This window comes from Musa acuminata, chromosome BXJ3-3, assembly GCF_036884655.1.
Source record: "Musa acuminata AAA Group cultivar baxijiao chromosome BXJ3-3, Cavendish_Baxijiao_AAA, whole genome shotgun sequence".
NCBI lineage: Eukaryota > Viridiplantae > Streptophyta > Magnoliopsida > Zingiberales > Musaceae > Musa > Musa acuminata.
In genome coordinates, this window is record NC_088351.1 from 21,240,539 (window position 1) to 21,259,085 (window position 18,547).

The 18,547-nt window shown below is 35.3% G+C and overlaps 1 protein-coding gene across 1 annotated transcript; it reads right to left on the minus strand.

Moving 5' to 3' along the window:
- Positions 1 to 12,793: 12,793 nt before the first annotated feature.
- LOC135633088 (transcription factor ILI6-like) lies at positions 12,794 to 13,605 on the minus strand. Its single transcript, XM_065142162.1, has 2 exons — positions 13,327 to 13,605; positions 12,794 to 13,246 (listed from the first exon to the last, which is right to left on the minus strand). Exons 1-2 carry the CDS (start codon positions 13,453 to 13,455, stop codon positions 13,094 to 13,096), a joined length of 282 nt encoding a protein of 93 aa, XP_064998234.1. The 5' UTR covers positions 13,456 to 13,605; the 3' UTR covers positions 12,794 to 13,093.
- Positions 13,606 to 18,547: the final 4,942 nt, after the last annotated feature.

Sequence of the window (18,547 nt, forward strand, 5' to 3'; positions counted from 1 at the left end):
TATGAAAGGTACTTTTCAAATATTTATAAGATATATCAATCTAGAGTTGTCGTTGATATTTCATTATACCCAAAGGAACTTATACAACATCAACCTATCAAGTACGAAAGATTTGCCCCAAAACCTTCTAGCTTTCCACTACCTTAACCCAATTTACACATTTTAGTGATTGATAAGCTATCTTGAAAAATTTATATGGCAACGGGGTGAGCATATAAACCTCAGTAAGTGACTAACATATCCATAGTAAAGAAGACAGTTTCAAACAAAAAAAGTTTCAAAATACAAGGCAGAGATACAAGAGTTCAAAGATAACCACTCGACAAATGCAGAGTTATAGTGTCATTTTATTCGAAGCATGTTTTGTTCATAACAATGGAGTAAGGGCTAATTGGAGCATATCATTGGCAGAAGGAGCATATGTATGGCATATGGTATATTTCAAAACATATCAAAGACATAAGGAGCATTTCGGATATCAATGACATATGAAACATTTCGAAATATATCAATGGTGTATGAAATCCTTCGGAACATATCAATGGCAAATGGAATGTTTCGGAAGCATAAGAATCATTTCAGAATATATCAAAGAACAAATACGAAATAGAAACTCAAACGTCACATTTGATGTTGCATACATTTCATTCTTATCCAAAGCACACATAGAAGCATATAACAAAAGCTCTGGATGTCATATCAAGAAGATAGAAGGTGATGTGGGATCCCAAATATAATATGGTCTATCCATTTCTGAATGACCAGCAAACATAATCTAGAGCATCGTGGGCTCTAAGCACATACCCTTTGCCATTTATGGCAAAGGTCCATATAATCCCTTTACTATTTCTAGCAAAGATACAAATAATCTTATAAACACTAAAGTAGAAAAAGGTATTGTGAACAATAAATTGGGACATATCGTAAACACATGCGGAACCAGAATGCATGTCCCTACACGAAATATTGCAATACAAACATAAAGTTTACATGATAGATTCAGGTATCCAAATACATGTAGGACAAGAGTATACAAAAATTTTGAAGCAGTAATGTAAAACTGAACTGAAGTAAGGATTTTAGCTAAATCATTTTCCAAAGAGATGAAACAATAATAGGCGAAATCGATCAAATCTCGATTCTAATAAAATTTGAGAGGCACATTTCATAAATTATTTGGATAACTAATTATGCTTCAATTTATAAAAAATAGGAGTCATTCAAAAGATGTTTCAGTCTAATTTTAGGAAATCAAGTTTTGCATTAATTGTATTTTACAACAGGGAGTTACTAATAATTTCGTAGTGAAAGGTCTTAAAACATCAGCTCTGTTTTACTGAATCCACAGGGTCGAAGCAAACATATGTTTTCAGTATCCATTTGTATTCCAAAAATTTCAAATTAAGTAGGAACAAAAATATTTTTAAGTTAGTTTCCAATAAATTATACTTTGCATGAATCCGAGTTCCCAGCATAAAGTTATAAGTAGTTTAGCAAGTAAATGTCAGAAATTACAGTCCCTATTTTGCAGAATCTGTAGGGTTAATTGAAAAAGAATCTGAGTAGGCATTTAAACTCAAAATTATTCAATCTAAGCATCATGAGTCTACTTTCAAATAGATTAGACTTTTCATAAATCAGAGTTTAGTACTAAAAGTTAGGTCTGAAACAATACATAGAGGCCAGATTACCGAAAAATTATAGATTCATGATTTTGTATCAAAATGAAAGAAAGGTTTGGTGCTAAGCTGAAATCTTTTAAATTATGTAGAATTAAAATAAAAACAGAGATTATGATTACTATAGGATAGGGTTAGAACACTTGCCTTATACAAATTTGAGTCCCAAAAGTGTGGAATTGATGCAAACCTCAAGCCAAACTAAACCTTTTTCTTCTTCTTCTTCTTCTTCTTCTTCAATTCCCTTCTCATCTCAAACCAACGTTTGCTGTAGCTTCTTTAGTTTTCATCCTTTTATTTCTCCTCTAATGCATTAGATTTAGCTTGCAATGTGGTAAGCATGCATGAAAGGGGATTAGGTGTCATCCATAGAATAAACTTAGGTGGCTCCATTAGGTTAGCTAATGACACATGTCCACCATTATTTTTTCTTTAACTTAAATCTGAATCTTTCATAAATCATATCAAATTTCTAATATTTACTCTTAGGTCCTTATATTGCAAATAAGCCCTTATAAATTTTTTAAAAATAAGGGATGTTACACTCTCCCCTCCTTGAAAGAAAAATTTAGTCCTCTAAATTTGTCATATCTCCTTCGATGAAAAGATAAGATCAAAATTGCACCTAGATAGAGGCCATCAACATCATTGGGTCTTCTTTATTCACATCACCCATTATTTTGCCACCATTCTGCCATCAATGAATAAAGTTCATCACGCTTCCGCCGTGCCACTCTAATTTAATATCCCCAATCAACCCTTAATTAATCAGAAGTAGATGAAGTAGGAGGACCAAATGTTCTCAACATCTTAGATTCCCAAAAGACATCAAAGAAAATTTTCATTGATCACTATAGTTTACTAGTTCTCAATATAATTTACTAATCCTCAATGTATTTTGCACATCAAACAAATCAAATATCTTAGAGATCCTAAAATAATGCTCTTATACCATCTCTAGTCACGCACCCCGAATTTATTATAGATCAACAATATATTCCAGGATCCAATCACACATTTGAGGCCACTAAGAAAATATTCAAGTCAAAATTCATCTCAATACTCCACAATTCACAAAACCTGTACAGTTTATAATCATACCATCATATCACGTAATGATTCACAAAATCCAAAGCCAACTCAACTAAACCATAACCACATCATAAATCCATCAGCATGGGAATCTATATAATCACAAACCCAACATATACCACATGTTTATATCATTGCACAATTTTAAACTTAACATTCCCAAAATCCCGATATGAAAGGTACTTTTCAAATATTTACAAGATACATCAATCTAGAGTTATAGTTGATATTTCATTACACACAAAGGAACTTATATAACATCAACCTTTCAAGTACGAAAGATTTGCCCCAAAACCTTCTAATTTTCCACTGCCTCAACCTAATTTACACATTTTAGTGAGTGATAAGCTATCTTAAAAAATTTATATAGCAATAGGGTGAGTAAATAAAGCTCAGCAAGTGACTAACATATCTATAGCAAAGAGGACAGTTTTGAACAAATAAGATTTCAAAATACAAGGCAGAGATACAAGAGTTCAAAGATAGCCACTCGATAAATGCAGAGTTACAATGTCATTTCATTCGAAGTATGTTCTGTTCATAACAATGGAGTAAGGGCTAATTGGAGAATAGTATTGGTAAAAGGAGCATATCCATGGCATATGGTATATTTCAAAGCATATCAAAGATGTAAGGAGCATTTCAAATATCAATGACATATGAAACATTTTGGAATATATCAATAGCGGATGAAATGCTTCAGAATGTATTAATGACATATAGAATGTTTCGAAAGCATAAGAAGCATTTCAGAACATATCAAAGAATAAATATGAAACAGAAGCTCAAACATCGCATTTGACGTTGCATACATTTCATTCTTATCCAAAGCACATATAGAAGCATATAACAAAAACTTTGGATATCATATCAAGCAGATAGAAGGTGATATAGGATCCCAAACATAATATGGTCTATCCATTTCTGAATGACCACCAAACATAATCTAGAGCATCGCGGGCTCTAAGCACATACCCTTTACCATTTTTGGCAAAGGTCCAGATAATCCATTTTACTATTTCTAGCAATGGTCCAAATAATCCTAGAAACACTAGAGTGCAAAAGGGTATTGTGAACAATAAATTGGGATATATCGGAAACACATACGGAACAACATAATGCATGTGCCTACACGAAACATTGCGATACAAACATGAAGTTTACATAACAGATTCAGGTATTCAAATACATGTAAGATAAGAGTATACCAAAATTTTGAAGTAGTAATATAAAGCCGAACTGAAGTAAGGATTTTAGCTGAATCAATTTCTAAAGAGACGAAACAGGAATAGGCAAAATCGATCAAAGCTCGATTCTGACAGAATTTGAGAGGCACATTTCATGAATTGTTTGGATAACCAATTATGCCTCAATTTATACAAAATAGATGTTATTCGAAAGATGTGTCAGTCTAGTTTTAGAAAATCAAGTTTTTCATGAATTGGAGTTTACAATAGGGAGTTACAAATAATTTCGTAGTGAAAGGTCTGAAAACATCAGCTCTGTTTTACTGAATCCATAGGGTCAAAGCAAACAGATGTTTTTAGTTTCCATTTGTATTCCAAAAATTTCAATCAAGTAAGATCAGAAAGGTTTTTGAGTCTAGTTTCTGATGAATTATACTTTGCATGAATCTGAGTTCCCAGTAGAAAGTTATAAGCGGTTTAGGAAGTAAAGGTCAGAAATTATAGTCCCTATTTTGTAGAATGTGTAGGGTTAATTGAAACAGAAGTCTGAGCTAGCATTTAAACTCCAAATTATTCATTCTAGTATCAAAATAAAGGTCTTTGAGTCTACTTTCAAATGGATTAGGCTTTTACTAAATCATAGTTTAATACTAAAAGTTATGTCCGAAACAATGCATAGAGGTTAGATTATCGAAGAATTATAGATTCATGACTTTGTATTAAAACGAAAGAATGGTTTGGTGCTAAGCTAAAATCTTTTGAGTTATATAGAGTTAAAATGAAAATAGAGATTAGGATTACTATGGGATGGGGTTAGAACACTTGCCTTATATAAATTTGAGTCTCAAAAGTGTGGAATTGATGCAAACCTCAAGCCAAAGCAAAGCTTTTTCTTCTTCTTCTTCTTCAATTCCCTTCTCATCTCAAACCAACGTTGGCTGCATCTTCTTTAGTTTTTATCCTTTTATTTCTCCTCTAATACATTAGATTTAACTAATATAAGGATTATAATATGACAAGCATGCATGAAAGGGGCTTATGTGTCATCCATAGAATAAACTTAGGTGGCACTATTAGGTTAGCTAGTGACACATGTTCACCATTTTTTTTTCTTTAACTTAAATCTGAATCTTTCACAAATCATATCAAATTTCTAATATTTACTCTTAGGTCCTTACATTACAAATAAGCCCTTATAAATTTTTTAAAAATGAGGGATGTTACAGGTTTATAGTAAGGTAAATTACACAAAAGAAACTAAACCAGATTTTTATAGTGGTTCAGTCATCGTGAACTATATCCACTCTACCGATTCTTCTTGCGTCGAGGCCACCGGCACCCACATCAGTCTTTCTTTAATAGGCGAAGACCAACTACCCTTGTATACCCTCTCTTCTCCTTTTCATAGGTTTAGGAGACAACTTTTATAAGCACTCACTCCTCTCGAAACAGAATTCTGAAGTTAGATCTAGAGAAGGGGATTTCTTAAGTGATTGCAATAGTGTTTTCTCACTTTAAAACTCTCTGTACTTGTGTATTTTAACTAGGGATGAGAGGAGTATTTATAGGCCTCAAGTTGTTTTAAACTTGGAGCCTAAAAATGTCTCATCCTGGGTTTCCTAGGTATGGGCGGTATCACTGCCTATGCTGGGCGATACCACTGCTAGTGTTAGTCTAACACTGACACTACACTGGGTGGTACTATCACTTGACACCTAACACTGGGCGGTACCACTGCCCAAACTGGTAGTACCATTGTTTGACAGCCTTTCGAAGACAATGTCTAGGCGGTACCACTACCTAACACAGTTTTAGATACTGTACTACGATAGTGCCACCTCTTGGGTTATTGTTTGGGCCTTTCATTGGGCCCAACACAATTCTTACATAGGCCCAACTAGCCCCTAATTGGGTTTGCCCAATTTCAATCCCAATTATGTGCAAACTATGAATTCTAAGGCATACACTAAGCTAAATAAGTCTGATGAGTCAAGGTTTCTTCCAGCGAGCTTCCGGCGATCTTCTGACAAACTTTCGACGATCTCTCGGTAATATTCCAACGGACTCCAGACAAGCTCTTGGACTTCATGACGATCTTTTTGGTGAGCTCCGACGAGCTTCTTTGGCAAGCTCTTGGACTTCTCGGTTGGTTCCAGTAGAACTTCCGACGAATGTATAGACTTCCAATGAACTCTCAAACTCCCAACGAAATCTCGTTCTTGACTCCTCCTTCTTAAACCCCTCTTCTCCTTTTCACAGGTTTAGGAGTTAACATTTACAAGCACACACACTCCTCTCTAAACTGAATTCTAAACTTAGATCTAGAGGAGAGATTTCTCAAGTGATTTCTACAGCGTTTTCTCACTTTAAAACTCTGTGATTGTGTTAGTTAACTAGGGACAAGAGAGGTTTTATAGGCTTCAAGTTGATTCAAACATAGAGCCTAAAAAGGTCTCATCCTAGGTTTCCTAGGTACTGGTGGTACCACCGCCATTCCTGGGCGGTACTACCACCGCAAGATCCGCTACTAGGCGGTACCACCACCCTAATTTCCTGGAGTGATGTTACCCAGGCGGTGCCACCACTGGCCAAGCTTTCAGCACCCTGGTTGGGCCTTGAGTCTGGCCCAAATGAGCCTATCTTCAGGCTTAGTTGGCCCCTAACAAAGTTGATGGGATTACCTCCCAATCCTAACTCTAATTATGTGCTAACTATAATTCCTAAGACATAATCTAAGCAAGATAAGTCCGGTTTCTTCTAGTGATCATCCGACGATCTTCCGGTGAACTTCCGATGATCTTCTCGGCAATGTTCCGGTGGTCTTCTAGCAAGCTCCTAGACTTCATGACAGTCTTCTTGGCGAGTTCCGACAAGCTTCTTTGGCAAGCTCCTCGACTTCTCGGTTGGTTCCGATAGAACTTTCGACGAACGTTCGGACTTCCAACGAACTCTCGAACTCCCAACGAAATTGCATTCTTGACTTTGGGACTTCATTTTGCTTTATGCCTTGCTATCGTAGTTAATCCTACACATATAAAATATATTTCAATCTAGACAATTATTACTAAGTATGGATCATGTTGTCCGGCATGTCATTGGTCCATCGATGCTTTGTCTGATTCTTCGACGCATCATCCTCTCTTGCGGCCTATTGCCCAATTGGCTAGTTGACCTCTATAACTCCGATATCCTTGGTGCAATATCCGTTCTTCTTAGCCCGATGCCCAAAACCGTGGCCCGAAGTCTTCTGTCGATACGTCGACCGATCCTTTAGTGTGACATCTAATCTTCTAACATGTTTTTCTTCTGCCCAACATAATTCTTCCTGCTTTAATTGTCTCTCCCTGATCGAAGCTTCCTGTGTCACTCAAAATGTAGATTAAATCATAAATACTATTAATTGGTTTCATCATCATAATCTGAGATTCAACACTTCGGACACACTTCCGATACATTGTCCGAATTTTCGACTCCGACCCATTATCTTTATTATGCCTTACGGCTCTCGTAGTTAATCTTACACACTTATCTCAACACATAGATTAGGTCAAATAACTCACCAATTGATTTCATCATTCAAAATATGAGATTCAACACCTTAAAAGATGAATTTTAGTGTGTGATGATTACTTACAAGAATGGCAATTTGATTTCACATGGATATCTTGATCCTTTTCATGAATCCCTTCTCTTTGTCAAAATTGAAGCATGATTTAATAAAACTCATTTATTATTTTGAATATGACTTGGTTCAAATCATTTCATAAATTTGGTTCTTAATGGATTCTTTCCTTACCTTTCTTTCTCTACTTCTTATTTTTATGACAAAGGAAGAAAGAAACTTGTACATCTAAAGAAGAACCAAAAAGCTCTTGAGTAAAAATATTAGCTTATCTGAAAAGGTTATCATGTAAAGTTTTTGCTTATCTTCCTTTATGGCTTGGATAAATTGGTGTGAAACTTGCTTAATTTTGTTTACCACACTTGCATTGTTGAATGGTTCTCCTTTTTATTGATGACAAAGAGGGAGAAATATGGCAAATTGATGACAGATTGCTATTATGAATGTTTGAGATAAATGTATAAAATGTATATTATAGTAAATGCTTAAATGTTTTGCAAATGCTTGAAATATAATTGGAATCGTCAAATACATCGCAACACATCACAAATACTTGAAACATATCAAAATGTATTTCATATACATTGTAGATACTTGAAATGTTTCATGAATGATAATTGTCTATCATTATGATAAGGTATCATGAGCTTAATTTGCTATTTACAATCGATATCATGCCTCGGAATGATGAATTATTATATTTTACAAAGAATTTTCATCTTAATAATTTTCATATTTGAAATTTATATCATACTTGAAAATGATGATTGTCTATCATTATTGGACTTGAAAATGGATGTCAAATCTTAACATCATTTTTTATTGATAAATACGTGGTATCGTATTTTGAATTGGTAAATCATGATAAGTATTATGATGTGCATGTTGATAAGTGTAAATGAATATAACTTATCAGTTGGATGCTTGAATTCAAAGGCCTTGAATTCAAGAGTATCTTTTCTTAAGTATGGCATATAGATAGGGGGAGTTAAGGTTGACTCTATCATCAATTGATTGTCAACATCAAAAAATGGGGAGATTGTTGAATCTCAGATTTTGATGATAAAATCAATTGATAAATTATTTGATCTAATCTATATGTTGAGATAAGTGTGCAGGATTAACTACAATAGCAGTAAGGCATAAAGCAGATATTGGGCCGGAGTCAAAGATCGGACGATATGTCAAAGATTCAGATGATGTACTGGAAGCTTATCGGAAGCTCGTCGAGAGTTTGTTGGGAGTTCGCTGAGAGTTATTCGGGAGTTCGTCGGAAGTTCGTCGAAAGTTCACCGAGAAGTTCGCCACAAGATCGCCGAAAGAACAATCGACATACCAGACAGAGATTGCATGTTTAATTTTTTTAATTATTATAGTTAGATCTTAAGTTGAGTTAGGATTGAGAGATAATCTCACTAACTCAATAAGGGGCTAACTAGGCCCTTAACAGGGCTGGTTGAATAACCCATTCAACACTTGAAGTCATGGCCGGCAATGGCACCGCTTGTAGACTCAATCTCCCAAGTGGTCTGGGCGATGGTACCGTACAAACTGGGCTATTGTACCATCGGTATTTAATGCTGCCAAGCGGTGGTACTACCTTGTTAGGCTGTGGTACCATTAGAGCTCAGTCTTTGAGCTCTGCCAAGCGGTCGTACCGCCTAGTGTCAAAGTATTAGGCAATGGTACCGCCCAATAATGATAATGGTATCGCCAGTTCCCCGAAATATGGGGATATGATACTTTTTGACTCCAATTTCGAAGCCATTGGGGCCTATAAATACCCCACCCTTTTCTATATGAAAGGGCACGAAAGTGTGAATAAAATATTGAAGTCTTTGGGTATAAAAGTATTGCAAAAGTGTAAAGAGTTCTCCTCCTCCCTTTCTAGTGTTGTAATCATTTAAGAGAGGTGTGAGGCTTGTAAGGGTTATCTCCTAAACTCGTGAAAAGGAGAAAGCACCGTAAAAAGGTGGTTGGTCTTCGCCTATTGAAAGAAGATCATTAATAGATGTCGATGACCTCGATGGAGTAGGAATCGAAAGTGGATGTAGGTCACAACCACCGAACCACTATAAATTCTGGTATGCTCATTTCTATTCTGCTTTTCATTACTGCCATTACTTTCTAAGTTAATTACTAGATCATTTAACTCTAAAGTCAAGCACTTTCCGAGATTAGTTTTCAATGAACAAATATTTTAAAAAATCGTCAACTTTCGCTGCACTAGTTCACCCCTCCCAGTGCCGCTCTTAATCCTAACACCTTTGTCATAAATGAAAAGAGAGTTACGTGTAGAGTTTGTAATGCTCTTGTTGGCCTCAATGACTTCATCTTCAATGACTTCAAGATATGGGAGATTGATGTTAATGGTTATCCAAAAAAATGATGTATAATATTATATTACGATTCCACTTCATTTTGTATGCTTCTTTGATATGTTTTTCAAAGAACATGCATATGTGTTGCTATATGTACTATTGATACGAATGAATTTAATGAAATATTAAATATGACACTTGAGCTCATGCTTTACATTATTCTTAATATACTCATACCCTTTGCTCTATTAGTCAGAATGAATCCAATGAATTGACAAATAGGACTACTCTTGAGCTTATTGCCTTAGATTTTGATATTGATTTGCTTATATATTGCTCGTTACTCTCTTATTAAGTATGCTTATTATGAAATGATATATGACTCCTGAATCAATACTTTGTACCTTGATTATTATGTCATATGTATATCATAGATATGATAGTTACATACTAGCTCATTTTATTGCTATATAAACTTTTCGGTTAGCTTATGTTAGAATTATGCCGAGGCAATGGAATGCTCGAAGTTTGTGATAAATTTTTAATAGTTTAACAAGATATTACTATAAAAAGACACTTTTCTTGTGTTGTTGTCCAAAAATCAAAGTCGGTGTGTGTTGTTGTAAAGATTAAAAGACCTTTTATATTTTGAAAGTTAGAATATTAAATATGAAGTTTTTATGTTGATGTAAACTTGTGGTAAATGTTTGGTTTATGATTGTAGTGTTTAATTGATCTTGTGAGTTTATGAGTAGTTGTTAATGATTTATAAGTTTGTTTTGGGTTCTATTGAGGTATCAAGTTTGTGTTGAATGATTACAAATTATATAGATTTTATAGCATGTGTAAATGAGAATTGAATGCTTTTGGTATCCTTAAATTTTATGTCTTGAATCTTGGGTTTGAATTGTAGACATTGAAATTATTTTTGATTTAAGATAAATTCACATCTCTAGGATTCCAATCTTGGTGGATGTGACATTGATTATCCATGGTCTTTTTCTAATCTCTACCTTGAGATTTGATTTTTAATTTTTTTTTCTAATATATCTTCATTTGAAGAACATGTTGTACTAGAAGATCTATTCACCTTTTATTCATGAATTAAAACTGAGCCCATTAATTTATCAATAGACAATGTGCTTATATTTTTAGCTTCTTCTATAGTAGTAGAAATCATATTAAATTTTGGAGACAAACTTTTTTAAACTTTTTTTACTATTATTTAATCTTTTAGGTTTTTACCATAAGATCTCATTTGGTTCATAATATTAGAGAATTAAAAAAAAAATAGTGATAAACTCAAAATCTTTCATTGTAAGAGTTTCAAATTTATATCGAAAAATTTGAAGATTTAAAATTTTTATCTTGCCTGTATATCTAAACATATTTTTTAAGATTTTTTTAAACATCCATTGGTATTGATATCAATATGAATCAGGGAAATAGGGTCTCATCTATTACTTGTAGTATGTAGAGGGTTCTATTATCCTTCTGTATGTTCGCATTCATTTGATCTCTTTGATCTTAAGTGATAACGAGATCCTACATTTCATACTCAAGAAAATTATTTTCTACCAAGTTTCAGAGTTTTTGTGAAATAAATAAACTTCTCATTTTAATTTTTTTAATAAGATAATTATTATTTTTGAAGATAGGAAAAAGTTGATTAAAAACACCTACTCTAATACCTATCCATCTTTTCTTTTTTTTAACCTTTTGAATTTAGTAGTCTCTCTTTTAGAAAAAATAATCAAAAGACTCCTACTGGACTTGCTTCAAAATCGAGCTCCAATGTCACATTTGTTGATTTTTTGTAGAACAAATCGAGCTCTAATACCATATTTATTGACTTTCTACAGAACTTCAGGAAGAAAGAAGATAGTAGAAAAATTGAAAAGTACTTTAAATAGGTAGTTCCTTAGATGAGTCCAAGAAAACATATTTATAGTAAAAAAAATTTAAATAATGAATAAATCACCCAAATCAACATACTTCAATTGGTCTTGCTTCAAAACCAAGCTCTGATATCATATTTATTGATTTTCTATAGAACAAACCGAACTCTAATATCATATTTATTGATTTTCTATAGAACACAGTCGAAAAGTTGAGCAGTACTTTGAATATATAGTTCGTTGGATGAGTCCAAGAACACATATTTATAGTAGAAAAAGATCAAATAAAATTTTTAAACAATGAATAAATCACCCACGTAAGTAACAGCCTACGTAAATTAAACTATCCATGCTCATCCACTCGTCCATTTGAACGGTTCCAAACTGGATGAACATTTCCACATGGATTAGTGGTTTTGAATTAGTTTTTGTCACAGCTAACGATAACGATAACCTTTCCAGAAATCCCCGAAAGTTGTACTCTGCATCATCGATCGTGGCATTCGAACTAATACATTATTGTTTTTATCTGCTTGATAAATGATTGTTGTACTGGTTTTGCTGTTTCAAATGGCACTTCCAGAATTGGTACAGATTATTGTAATCCAAACAGTCAAATAACTACTTAAACTTCTTAAGATTTATAATGATGTTTGAGTTAAATCATGCTCATTTGTACTTTCAAATGCATGATGAGCCTCTAAGCTTGAGCTGGCTATGGCTAGAATCTTGCTCAAACAGTCACCAGAGAGAACCCGACATGTTCATGTCACATGCCAAGCTTCATTCTTGAAAACTTTTGGTTTCTTCCATAATAATGGCGGTTTACTCTATCAAAAGCAACTCCAGTTGATAGATTACTCAACGAGACAGAAGATTGTTTATGTTGAGCTCGTGTACTGCTTTAAGCTACTCCAGTTTTGGTGACAAGAGGGCAGAAACAAGGTAATTATGATCTTGAAATAGTAGATTCTCTCCCCACCACCGTCAAAAGAACACAACCCACAGCCACTCTTGCTATGTTTCCCACTTCATGTTGCAGTCAATAACACTTGGCGTTTTAAGAGAAAGAAGCTGGCCTTCCAAGAACGCTGATACAAGTAAACCATTTTAAGAAAGACATTGAAGACAACAAATGGATCAGATATGGATCGAATATTTCTAGCAAAAATTAACTCGTGAGTACATGAAAGATGGAGAACTGGATTGCTGTCTTTCTTTATTTCTTCGTCTCCAAAGAACACTAGCTTTGGACTCGAGCAAATGATCAGCCTAAACTGGATGTATGAATGGATCACTTGAGCAAGCTCCTAATGATGGCTGCCTGACCGCTACTGGCTTCCGTGGTGGCGAGCAATTCTGAGAGCCGTTCGCTCAAGTCATCCACCTCCCGGTGTAAGCTTCGGATGTAGTTGCAGGTCTCCTGCAGCACCTTAGCTGCTGATACCTGCATCGATAGACAACCATCTTAGTAGCGAACGTACGATCCGTTCCTGATCTCACCATGCAAGTGATATGAGTACTTACTCTCTCGGCGCCACGGATGCGGGCCTCGGGGAGAACAGCTTGCAACTTAGACACCAGGTCATTAATCTGTTCATCTGTGATCCTCGACGAGCTCGTCGACTGCCGTGATCGAGCCCTCCTGCTTGACATCTGTCGAATCCAAGGCAAGCTGTAGATACAGGAAGATGGTAGTCCAAAATACAAGGCTTGAGGAAATAGATTTTGTTAGGGTGATTCAAGTCAGAAAGAGGAGAGGTAGTGAATGGAGGGACAATGAGAAGAACAAAGAAAGTTGTTGAAAAGAGGAGGAAGATAGGTGCATGAGAGAAAGAGATGGGCATCTGAACAATTTAAATAGAGATTTTGGAGATGGAGAGAGAGAGAGAGAGAGAGAGAGAGAGAGAGAGAGAATCACATCCAGGGGGGGAACGAAGACCATATTATATTGCGTACTTTAAAAAAAATGTGCCATGCACTATTTACACTGGTAGATATATAAAAATGATTTCAAGGAATTGGCTACCTTATAAAGAACGGGAAACAAGAGTCATAATATGAAGACAATCTCCAGATCACAGTGGGAAGGCTAATTAGTGTGCTAAAACTCCAGGCATTATTTCACTCTGCCATAAGAGATTTCTTTGCTTCTTTTTTCTGCCTGTGTAAAGTTGTAAAGATTTTTCAGGTTCATAATGGGTTTGGTTATCAGGTGAATGCATGACTTGTCTTTTGCGATATGATTGGTGAAATATGTAGGATGAAAATAGTCAGCAATTCATGGAAAAATCCATTCTATCTTCTTCTTGCAGCACATAAGGCATGTGGCATTCATTGACATCCCACATAATATCTAAGTATTAGTAAGAACTGAATCAAAATCCAACCTTTTCTCATATTGGTTGAAGAATTAGGAGAACCTAGTTATTAGTGGTAAGGAAAGATATTAAAGCTGCACTTATCCACGCAAAATAGTGAACAATTCCAAAGGGTTATTAATCTTGCAAACCACCTGGATGAGGATAGCACATTGACTGTAACAATTCCCTGGCACAGGAAACAATAAGAATCTTGCTGAACTTACTGAAAGGTTTGGGATCCCAAAACTTGCCTTGTGCGGGAGTCTCCGATACACAAATCCAAAGTTTTTGTTCTATTAATCTGGTTTTTTTTTCACTGCAAATTTTTGTACTTTTGCTTCTATCTTCTTCTTCTTTCTCTCTGAAGTCATCCCTTGATAAAACAAAATGAGAAGTTCTATAAATCCCCTCTTGGACATGTATACTCTACACAATCATCGAAAATATTAGTGAAAACATCAGAAAACAAACTGAAAGCCACAGTTATCATCATACACAAGCCACCACCACGCCTCTCTCACATCATCCATGAGTTCTCAAACACATGATATGTTTAAGATTTCGCAGATGATTAATGATTTGTTTTTTCTTGCCCAACCAGTCGCAGCAAAGCATGGCAGAGAACAGTGGTCCCATATTTTGGACTCTACCTAACACCTCTTCTTGTTTACAAAAACTTTTACATCTCTTATGTGATTATAATACATTACATAGAACGCTGAACATCAATAATAACATTAAAATAAAGATAGATACCCACTGAGATGATGAAGCTGACACAAGGTATTAACTTTGTTGGCATGCAGCGGGTTGAGTTACACATAGTACTAAGCTTAACTGTGACTCATAATATGATAGGTATTTAAGTAACACCTTGCAGACAAATACAGGTAGAAATATGAGCACGGTTAGTCATGCGGAAAACCTAAAGGTTGAGTTTTCAGCAAGAGTGAAGTCCTCCATGCTGCAGCGCGCATCGCGCATGGGGCACATGATCTCGATCCAATCGACAGCGAGGAGCATGCCGAGAGCCACAAGGTGATTGGATTTTTTTCAGGGTGCTGATCCTGGGCACACAGGCTGAGGCAAACCTACAACCAACCTTCTTGGAAGACAAAGGAGGATCCAATGAGCGTCTCTCTACCTCTCTCTTCTCCTCTTGTGGGAATATGCTCTTCAGTCAATACTCACATGCGACCCTGGAATTTATATTCAGAGTTGAAACGGTTCAGAAAGCTCCTTTGTTCTTCCAGGGTTCAAAAGGTTCAGAAAGCTCCCTTTGTTCAATCATTTCCTGCAATGAAATTTTCTAGCTAAGCTCAGCTTGAGACAATGTAATGACAATGCTGTTTGCATAATTTGTAATTCTGTTACTGTCATATAAAAAATTTTAATATCACAATCAAAATCAAATAATGAGATATTAAAATTAATATTATTGAATCTCGTATTTTGATGATGAAACTATTTGATAATTGTTTATGATTTAATCTGCGTGTTGAGTGATGCAGGATGCTTCGATCAGGATGAGACAATTAAAGCAGGAAAAATCAAGTTGTGCTGGAGAAGAACATATCAGAAGATTGGACGTCGGACCGGTGGATTGGTCGGCGTATCGACAGAAGCCTTCGGGCCGTGGATTCGGGCATCCAGCCAAGAAGAGTGGACATTATGTCAAGGATATTGGAGTTGCGGAGTCAACTGGCCGATCGGGCAATAAACCGAAAGAGAGGACGAAGCGTCGAAGAATCGGACGAAGCATCGAGGGACCAATGACATGCCCGTCAACTTGATTAATGCTTAGTATTAATTGTCTAGATCGATATGTATTTTTACATGTGCAAGATTAACTACGATAGTAAGGCATGAAGTAAAATGAAGTCTCGGAGTCAAAGACACGACATCGTTGGAAGTTCGAGAGTTCGTCAAAAGTCTAGACGTTCGTCGGAAGTTCTAGAAGAACCAGCGGAGAAGTCTCGGAGCTTGCCAGAGAAGCTCATTAGAACTCGCCAAGAGGATCGTCGCAAGTCCAGGAGTTTGCCGGGAGTCCGCCGGAATATTGCTGAGAGATCGTCAGAAGTTCACCGAAAGATCGCCGGAAGCTCACCGGAAGAATAGACTTATGGATTTAGTTTAGCTTATAATATGTCTTAGGAATCGTAATTAGCATGTAATTGGGCTTGGATTGGGCCAACCCAATTACGGGCCAACTAGGCCCATGTAAGAACTATGTTGGGCCCAATAAGAAGCCCAAACAGTGCCCCAAGGAGTCTCACCGTTATGGCATAGTCTTCGAGACTATGTCAAGCAATGGTACCGCCAGTCTAGGCGGTTGTACCTCCCCTAGCAGGGTGCCAAGCGGTGGTACCTCTAGTTTGGGCGGTGGTACCACCCAACACTATCCCCCAAGCGGTGGTACCACCAGACCTGGGCAGTGAAACCATCCAGGGCAGTGTTAGCCAAACTGACACTGGACGGTGGTACCGCCCAACGCATGTAGTGGTATCACCTGTGCTCGGGGAACCCGGGATGAGATATTTTTAGGCTCCAAGTTTGAATCAACTTAAAGCCTATAAATACCCCTCTCATCCCTGGTTAAAGCATACAAGCACAAAGAGCAAAAGAAAAGGAAAGAAACGCTATAGAAATCACTTTAGAAATTCCGTCATCCACTCTAAGTTTAGAATTCTGTAAGAGGAGCGTGAGTGCTTGTAAGGGTTATCTCCTAAACCCATGAAAAACAGAAGAGGGGTGTAAGAAGGAGTTGGTCTTCGCATATTGAAGGAAGACCTCTAGTGGGCGTCGGTGATCTCGTCGGAGGAGAAAGTCAAAAGTGGATGTAGGTCACGATTGATAGTACCACTCTAAAATCTCGATTTGCATTTTCTTTGAGCTTCATATCTTTACTGCAAACCTCTTTAAGTGCTTACTGCCTTCAATACTTTTACGAACTCATTTTCAAGTTAAGATTCCAAAATTGATTTTAAGTCGGAAACAATTTTATCATACGAAAGTTTGTATGAGAAAATTCATTTTTTGATCCTAAACGTTGATGGATGTTTTTATTTGACATAAAATAAAAGAATATACATGTATAAAATAAATCACATGAATTAAAACAACTAAAAAGTGCAAAGGCTTCTCCTTGAAAAATTTATTTTTTTGACTTTATCGATTTTTCCAAAAAGGAGTTTAATGAATCTAGTTATATCATCTTTATGAATCTCTTGAACCATGAAATTGATTTTGATGGGTTGAATTTAATGGGTTTTATCAAAAAATTTATTTTTTTGACTTTATCGAACCATAAAAAGTGGAAAGGCTTCTCCTTGAAAAATTTATTTTTTTGACTTTATCGATTTTTCCAAAAAGGAGTTTCATGAATCTCTTGAACCATAAAAAGTGGAAAGGCTTCTCCTTGAAAAATGTATTTTTTTGACTTTATCGATTTTTCCGAAAAGGAGTTTAATGAATCTATTTATATCATCTTTATGAATCTCTTGAACCATGAAATTGATTTTGATGGGTTGAATTTAATGGGTTTTATCGAAATCTTTTATATGATCTTGATTTCTCGAGATTTAATACACGAAATCTTTTATATGAATCAAGATTTTTCATGATCTCTTAAGAATTCTTTACTTTATTTATTTAAGAGGAGATATGTCAAAATGAATCATGTCTTTTGGTTTTCACATGATCTTATCTTTCATAACATTATTTTCTCTCTTTGCATAACTCCTTGTATTCATCACCCAATTAATTTCTTCTGATGAGATGAAATGAATGAGATGATATAAAATTATGCATGAAATACTCTTGATATTATTTTGATGCATGCAAATGTAAAGGTATGATCATGGTAGGATGTAATTTGACAAATTAATACCATCATGATATCAAACATTTATGATTTGCAATGATGCATGCAATACTTGTGCTTTTTAATTATGATGTGATGTATTGCATATGATGTGAATCATGTTTTAAATTGTTGCTAAAATGATGAATTATAAATGTTGATTTAATGTTTTGTATCATGAATGCTCTAAATGATGAATGTTTGGTATCATGATCAAAATGTTGATAAATACTTAAAAATTTTAATGTTTTAGTATCATATATGATAAGCTCATAATGATGATTGATTTTTCGGTATCGTATATGAAAAATGAAATGTAATGTTATCGAATTTATGCATGTTATAAATTGACACTATAATGATGCACAAATAAGAATGATTACTTATCTTTGTCATGATTTAGAAATTGATGTAAAGGGTCTTCCCTTCTTTTTGATAATGACAAAGAGGGAGCAAAATATACTAGAAAGCAAAAAATTTGTTAGCTCGCACAATTCAAGACGAAAGCAAAAATTACATTTCT